The sequence below is a fragment of the Falco cherrug genome, chromosome 8, assembly GCF_023634085.1.
Source record: "Falco cherrug isolate bFalChe1 chromosome 8, bFalChe1.pri, whole genome shotgun sequence".
NCBI classification, from domain to species: Eukaryota; Metazoa; Chordata; class Aves; order Falconiformes; family Falconidae; genus Falco; species Falco cherrug.
Genome location: NC_073704.1, coordinates 61,890,182 through 61,898,094, shown reverse-complemented (window position 1 = coordinate 61,898,094; position 7,913 = coordinate 61,890,182). Strand labels below are relative to the sequence as shown.

Sequence of the window (7,913 nt, the reverse complement as noted above, 5' to 3'; positions counted from 1 at the left end):
AAAAGTTTTCTGGTCCGTTTACGGTTTTTCGATGGTTTATTTTATTTTTTTGTTGTTGTTGTTTTTAAGCGCTGATTTGTCGGTTGCGTCGTTGGTTTGCATTAATAGCTTCTTTTCTAGACAGTCGAAGTACGCGGAGCTTTTGGTTTTGTTTTGGGTTTTTTGGGTTTGGAATTTCTTTTTTGGTGGTGTTTTGTTTTGGTTTGGGTTTGTTGTTCTCTTTTTTTTTTTCCTCTCTCACTTGCTCGGGTTTTGCTTTTAATCATCATCGGGTTTAAATTTATTTTTTTTTCTTTTCCGTTAAACGTCGCTTTGCTTCTGCTTTGCTTTGTCGGCGATGTTTTGTCGGAGGTGGTTTGTGTCAAGTCCGTCAACTGTTGTACTGACAGGCGTTTAGACTAGAGCCGGGGCTTTGCAAACTGCTGTAGCCGAAGCCGGAGTGCTGCTTTGATTTCAGTCTGAGGCTGGCTAAGCTGGAGTTGCAAGTGTCCCGGTAGACGCTGTAGGGCGAGCCCGGTGGCCCGTAGGGACAGGCGGGCGAGGACATGGCCGAGTTGAGCGAGGAGCCGCTGATGTTGTTGATGTTGTTGAGGCCGGAGTTGGCCATGCCCGGCACGGCCGAGTGGCCCATACTGGAGGGCATGTTCATGGAGGAGATGCTGCTGGGCGCTGAGAACATGGACTGCGAGGAGAGGGGGCTCATGGAGTTGAAGAAGGTGAAGCTCTTGGTGGAAAGCGGCGCCGGGGTGAGGCTTTTGGTGGCCCAGTTGTTGTAGGGGTACCCGGCGTACATGTCGTCGTAGGGCTGCATCAGCCCGCTGAACTGCGGCACGTAGCCGTTCTTGCACAGGTCCATCTGCTGGTTCCGCTCCCGCTTTCTCCACTTGGCTCGGCGGTTCTTGAACCAGACCTGCGGGAGGGGACGGGGACGGGGGACGGGACCGACACAGCACGGTCAGTGAGGGACCACCGCCGCCCCTCGCCCCGCCGCCGGCGCGCAGGAGGAGCGCAGGCAGCGCGCAGCCAAGCGCCGGCAACCCCGCGCCCCCCGCCCCGGCCAGCAGCACCGGGGCTGCGAGAGGAGGTGGAGGCCGCCCCCCCCGCCCCCCCAACACCTCTGCGAGCTGCGGGCACGGTTCCGCGGCCGCGCACCGCCTCTCCCCGCAGCCCCCAACCCGCCCGTCTCGCTCCGCGGGGTGCCTGCGCGCACTGCGGCTCTGCGCGCATCCTGCCGCTGTTCAGCGGGATGTGCGAACCGGGATGCGCGCAGCCACCTCTCCGCGAAAGGTGCTTACGCGGAGGTCCGCGCCACGGCCCTTAGCCCCCCGGTCCCCCCGGCGCCCTCTCCCCGGAGCAAGGCATGGGGCGAAGGCACGGCCCGCTCTGATTAGGGCCGGGTCGCCCCGGCTCCGCCGCGTTTCCGAACGCTAATGCTGTGTAATAAAAGTCCCCTGTTACAGATCATAAAAAAGGGGATTGGATTAGTATGTTTAGGTTAAAAAAAAAAAAATCAATCCTCGCATCGCCCTCGGATAGATGCAGCCTCTGCCTTTATATCTGATGAGAATTTACAGCCCTGACTGGGGAACAGAGAAGCGGGGGCCGCTCCTGGTGTTTGATGGAAAAACCTGACCCAGGGTCTCTCTTATTATTATTATTATTTTTAGCCCTCGGAAAGCGTTTGAACCCCCCGTGATGGAAGCCGGGCAACCCCCAAATTCTTTTTCCAGGTTAAAAAACAGCATCATGCTGGCTACCTCTCCTGCTGCATCCCCCCCCCCCGCCGCCGCTTTTCCCGACCGAGCCGTAGCCCCCGGGCTCCGTGCGGCCCCGGGGCGCTGGCCGGACTGCGCGGTTCCGTGCTCCCGGTACGCGGAGGCTGCGCTCCCCTCCGCACGCACGCCGAAGCCGGGGCGGGGGGTGGGGGTGGGGGTGGGGGCAGCTCTTCAGGTCTCCCCTACCGGCGCAGAAATGGCGCAACTACATTGAACCCCGGTCTCAAGGATGGAAACTTCGGGGGGTGAATGGATGGCAGGGTCTATTTAAAAAAATAGCAATAATAAAAAGAATCTCGTATAAATAGGAAACGAAAGCAAACATGTTCAAAACCTGTAATATACTCCTCAGAAGGTGCTTCCAGACAGGAATTTCCTGAAAATGAGGGTAATAGTTTTAATTATGGCTCCTAGACATTTTAAAGGAAGGCCCTCATAGCAAATTAAGGTTAGATTTGCAATCTGCAATCTCAGAACATCAAACCAAAACATCTCCACACAGAGGGAGAACGAAATGATGTTAATCGCAACTCATATATTAGTTTTATTTGCTTCCTGAAATATTTCACCAATATCAATGCTCCGGCTTTGTTTTGTTTTAAACTCAATTAAGACAATGCTTTCAGATGCATTTACCCCGTTGCAGATGGGTGTTTACTCTTGAAAGGTTTAAAGCAGAACCTCTGTAATCCGCTTTGGTCACTCGCGGTTTAATTGCCAAGAAAAAAAAAAGAAAAAAAAAAAAGAAAAGTGGCTTTTTGGGACGGCGGGGCCGCCTTCCGCCGTTCCCGTTTTCTCCCGGGTCTCTCTCCTCCCCGGCAGCGTGCTCAGCCCGGGGTCCCGGGGGACGGCGGGCTCGGCTGAGGGCCACGCCGGACCCACGCGGGGAGATGTCCCGGGGGGAAACGCAAAGGGGGGGTGGAGAAACCCTGACAGCCCCCGCACAGCGGGTCCATACGGCCCGAGCCGCTTCGGTCCGGCCGTTCATCGCCAGCATCTTTCACTTAAAAATCTCTCCAAGGAGCTGCCGAGACTATATATGTAAATGTATATATATGTGGTGGTATCGGCTCCGAGGCGTGTGAAGACCATGCGCCCTCGCCGCACAAGTATGTGTCTGCGGCGCTTACTGACTTGGGAGGCAACCGCTTCCCAGCCCTCGTCCTCCACTGCCCGTCGGCGGCCTCCGCAAACAGCCGGAGCGCTCCGCCCGCCCGCGGCCGCGGGAGATGCGCGGCCGGGAGGGACTGGCTCCGAGAGTCCGCACGGCGGGGGGGGAGGGGGAGAAGGGGGGGCCTGATCCGCAACCGCGCCGCCGCAAGTGCATCAAGCAGTGGTTTGTCGGGAGATGATCACGGTTGCTGGGATTATCGGGAATAAGCAGAGCAAGGGGAAGGGCCGCTGTTGCTCGGATCCGGGGATTGCTCTAGCCCCGCACTGGGTTTAGTACGACCCCGGGGGGGTTCTTTCCCCCATCCCCGGGCCTTCCCCAAGCCCCAAACTCTCCGCTGCTCGCCCCGCACTTTTGGGGCCCGTCCCCACGCGCGGGGCCGGCGCTCGCACCCGCTGCGGGCCGCATCTCCCCACGGCCGGGAGCTGCATTTCTCCTCTCCGGCCTGCATCCCAAATTTAGTAATTAAAATCAAGCCCGCAGCAGCCGGGCGCTGCTCGCAAACCACCGCAGCGGCTCCCTAAAGGGGCACTTTCCCCGAGCCCTTCCCGCTCCGGAGCAGAGCCCTGCGCCCCCGGCAGGGCTGCGCGCCCCCTTACCCGGACTCGGGGCTCGGTGAGGTTGGTCCAGACGGCGATCTCCTCCCGCATGCTCATGTCGGGGTAGCGGTTCCGCTGGAACGTGGCCTCCAGCTCCTGCAGCTGCTGGCTGGTGAAGTGGGTCCGCTGCCGCCGCTGCTTCTTCTTCTTTGCCGGGTCGTCGGCGGCCCCGTCCTCGTTTTTCTGCTCGCCGCTGCGCTCCTTTTCTGGAGGGTTGGGGGGTTGTTTGGTTTGGTTTTATGTTTGTTTGTTTGGCTGTATTTTCCCCCCCAAACACACCTACAGGCACACAAAGGCAGGCACGCCGCCCCTGCACCAGCCCTGCCCACCCCGCCGCAGGGACGCGTGGGGGCACCCACGCAGGTCCTGCCGGGTCCTGCACCCGCAACAAGCCTGGCCTTTCCCGGGGGGCTGGGGAAGGAGCACGGAGCCCTGCCCGGGCCCAGGACCCCCGGGGAAGCAGTGGGACCCCCAGGGCAGCCCGGCTGGAAGCGGGCCCGAGGGGCAAGAGCAGTGGTGGGAGTGGGTTCCCCGCAGCACCGCCCGCGCTCCCTTCCCACCGCACCTTTGCGCTCCCTACGAGCTCAGGCGCGATCTTTGCTCCATCGTCTTTGTTGTGCTGGGCCGCGGCAGGAAACCTTGGAAGGGCAGTGGTCTAAAACCCGGCCGTAATTAATTGCAAAAGGCACCCTCTCTTTTCCTCGCCGCTCCCCTACTTATTATTTTTTTTTTTAAGACTTATTTTTTCTTTGGGCGTTTTTAGTATTTTAGTGTTTATTTTAACCCGAGGCTGAGCGAAGCCCTCTGCAAAAATCATATCGAAAGAAGCAAAGGAAAAAACCTGGGAGCGTTTTCGCAGCCTGGGTTTGCGCGGACTGGGAGCAGGAATACAGCCCCGGCGGGACGAACCCGGCTCCTTTTTCGTGCCGGCCGCCCCGGCCCGGGTTTGGGCAGGATTTGGCCCGGGTGAAGCGCTCGGAAAGGGACTCCAGGCCTGAACGAGCCGTGCTGCCGGCCTGGGCCCGGCGGGAGCGGGAAGGTGCGGCGGGTGCGGAAGGCGGCAGGGCCGGGGGCCGCGACCGTCCCCCCGGCCTCTGTCCAGCCGCTGCCGAAAGGGAGCTCCGCGGGGCGTTCTCCCTTGGAGAGGGTCCCCCCTTTTCACTTCTCAGGGTTCTATCCCGGCGGCGGCAGGCCCGGGGGCACGGCCGCAGCCCCGACCTCTGCGAGGTAAGCGGGAGGCTAAAAATAATCGCGGGCTGCACCCGGAGCCCGGCAGGACTCGTCCTTGCAAAGTCACCCCCGAATCGCTCCAAGACGGGGCACCCTCCTAGGAAAAAGCGGGGGGGCGGGCAACTCCAGCGGCTCAGTGTGAACCCCAGAAGGGGCCGATCGCAGCCCGGCCGGGCTCTCTCCTCTGGAAGCGCTTTGCAGAGCAAACAAGGCCTCTGCAGCGCAGACCCCATCGCCACCGGCCCCCCCCGCTCGACCCGGCCGAGTGCGGCCCGGCGCCGGCGGGGAAACAGAAACCAAAATAACCCCTTGCAAGGGCAAATCCCCTCGCTTTCGGTGGGGCAGAGCCCGGGTGGACCGGGCCGGGGGGGAGCCGGGGAGCGATAGCGAAGCAGCCGAAGCGTCCCGGCGGCCCCTCGCTCCGCTCCGGGTTTCACCCCGCCAGGATTTTGTTAAAAATCCGGCCTCCGCGCAGGGATGTGACACCATTTCAAATCATAAGGCACAATTGCTTTAATCGGTTTTTGCATTTTTTTTCCATTTAAAAAAAAAAAAAAGTGAAAGGTATTTTTGCAGCTTCTCGGAGGAGAAAAGCAGGCAGATCCTCAGCCTTCCTCCAGCACCGAGGGGTCACACACAGGGGTAGGGCAAAACGGAGCAAATCTGCCTCTCTAATCTCAAATAATCCCCCTCTAATCTCGGAGTCCCTTCCAGACGCCGGTCCCTAACTTTGTTTGCGAATTAGGCTGGGAGGTACAACCCAAACCCTGTTTACCACAGGGTGCCACTTTGGGACTGACTCTTGCCACAGCCACTCTCTAGGTTATAGGACCTGCTAAAACTTCGAAAAGCAACAACATCTATTTAAAAATTTGAAATTAAATAAGAGAGAAACTCCCCCTGCAAGGGTCTCAGTGGAGAACGGGCATCACACTCCTTCCTGCAGCTTTTGTTCCCTTCTCCCAGCTTCCCTTGTCATTCTAGACATTTTGCTATTTTAATTAAATACAAACTGGGAAACCACAGCTTTCCCTGAAGCCCTGCACACGGTGCTCAGGGTGCGGGGACCCCTTTTTCCAGCGGGGAAAGCGCGTAGCCCCCGCACGAACCCCCTCCACGGCCGCGCACATCCCCCCGCGCTCGGCCCCACGCCGCCTCTCCTGCTCCGCGGGGCTTTTCTTTATTTTTTAATTTTTTTTTCCTTCCCCCCCCCGCTCCTTTGACAGGGAGATCTTTTTCCATCTCCGTACCACCCGAGCTGGAAAATAAACCCGGGCAAAAGCTGACATTATTTCAGAAACATCCGGCAAAACCGCACTCCCCGAAGAGTCCCCCTTCCCTTCGACCCCATCAATTAATAACTGTGTATTTCATTTAAAAAAAAATAGAAAAAAAAAAAAAAAGCGCAGCTCCAGGGTTGGGGCTGGGGAGCCATTGGGGAGCCATGCGTGCCCTCCCGGCGGGCTGTCAGCGCCGGGCACCGGGGGGGGGCAGCAGCTCCGGGTGGGCCCCTGCCCCCTGATTTTGTTCCCGAGGCTCGCTAGGGATGGAGCCGCCGGGATCACCGGCAGCTCTTGCCCCCCCCATGGCCTCTGTTTGTGGGGGGGTGCGGGCCAAGCACCACGGAACGCTTCGCGAAGGGAAGGCGCGGTGGGGAGGGGGAGGCGCGCTGGGGGGAGCGGGCCGGGGCCGCGGGGCTGGGGGGGGAGGGTTACCTGGCACCTCCGTGTCGGAGGATTCACTGGCTGAGTTGTCGATCGGGTCTCTGGGTTCCGAGGATCTTTGCAAATGGAAGCTGGAAGCCATGTCATGGGAGGGTTGGGGTCTCAAGCTCTCGGGCAGTCTCTCCAAATTCATTCCACCTTTAAAGGAATCCATGGCAGGGGCGCCGGGCTGCCTGGGGGAGTTTGCAGGTGTTTATTCCACACAGAAAGGAACAAGGAGCTGCTTTTTTTTTTTTTTTTTTTAAGGAAAAAAAAAACAACAAAACCAAAAGCAAATCCACTTATTACTAACAGTATTATTTTACGGGTGTCGGAAGAAGAGATCTGGGCAGTGCCTCGAAGCCGCTTGTCTCTGCTCGGGGAGAGGCACGGCAGTCCGGCCGCATAGGCAGGGAAGTGGTAAAGATCCCTTATAGAGAAACGCGAGTTGCGAGTTGGACAGTTTAAAGCTAAAGAGATTAAAGTGACCTGCCCTAGAACAAATGCCTGTAGTTAAACGGGGCTCCTCCCCCTGAAGGTTAAAACCTCCCCGTCTCGCTAATGCATCACTCCATCTAGCGCTCGCCCAGCCCGGCCGCGCGGGCGGACCTGCCTCCGCGCTCCCCGCCGATGTGCGCGCCTTGCGCGGCCGCGGCCAGGCCCGCGACCCCCCGGCGGACCCCTGCCCGGCCCCCGCCGCCCGGCTGCGCGTCCTCCGAGGGTGCCCCCCCCGCCTCCTTTCCCTCCCCCGCAGCCTCCCCCCAACGCGGTGAGGTATTAAAAATATTTCAACAACGAATGGAAAGGTGGAAAATCACTCCCAGACGCGCAGGGGGCGGCTCGGAACCCCCTGCCTGCCCCCCAGCACCCCGCCAGTCCGCCCTCCGCCACAGCGTCCTGCTAGCCGGCAGCGCGCAGGTTGCGCCCCCGCGCAGCACGGCATCTCCGCTGGTATCCCCGTACCCAGCCCGGCTGGGCCTCTCGGTCCATGCAGCCTCCGCCCCCACGCCCTGCAGTGGATGCGCAACCTGCGCACCCCTCAGCATCCCTGCGCGGGGCTACGCGGCCCGCCCCGACGTGAAGAGAGTTTCGGTCCCGCGGGGACCACGCTCCCCCCAGCCGGAGGGGATTTCTTTTGGGGACGACGGCCCTGCGGGTTGTGTCTGAACTGGTTTATCCTTTTTTAATATTTTTTTTCGTTCCTGGCTGCGCGGTTTGTAGAAAGGCGGCTCAGACCCTGCTCGGCGGCCGGGGTACCGCAGCCAGGGGAACGGCGGCAGTGCGAACGCCCCCATCACATCATCTTTCAGCACACGATTAATAACAAATAATTTTCCTGCCGCAGCCGAACTCGCGGTGACCCTCCGAAAGGGTGTCTGCGGCTCCCTGCCAGCCCAGGGGCCGGAGCAGCCGGCGAGGAGGGGGCAGGAGACAT

At 59.8% G+C, this 7,913-nt stretch overlaps 1 protein-coding gene across 1 annotated transcript; it reads right to left on the bottom strand.

The window, feature by feature from the left end:
• Positions 1-212: 212 nt before the first annotated feature.
• Positions 213-6,653, bottom strand: PITX1 (paired like homeodomain 1). The gene is made up of 3 exons (XM_055718959.1): positions 6,491-6,653; positions 3,546-3,751; positions 213-910 (listed from the first exon to the last, which is right to left on the bottom strand). The coding sequence occupies exons 1-3, from the start codon at positions 6,651-6,653 to the stop codon at positions 371-373; spliced, it is 909 nt and encodes a 302-aa protein (XP_055574934.1). The 3' UTR covers positions 213-370.
• Positions 6,654-7,913: the final 1,260 nt, after the last annotated feature.

Bases quoted from the DNA above. Each gene is read 5' to 3' on its own strand.
- PITX1 (XM_055718959.1), bottom strand. From the start codon at position 6,653: ATGGATTCCTTTAAAGGTGGAATGAATTTGGAGAGACTGCCCGAGAGC. The intron at 3,752-6,490 runs GTAACCCTCCCC...CCAACCCTCCAG, and splicing joins CTCCGACACGGAGGTGCCAG to AAAAGGAGCGCAGCGGCGAG. The intron at 911-3,545 runs GTAAGGGGGCGC...CCCCTCCCGCAG, and splicing joins TCACCGAGCCCCGAGTCCGG to GTCTGGTTCAAGAACCGCCG.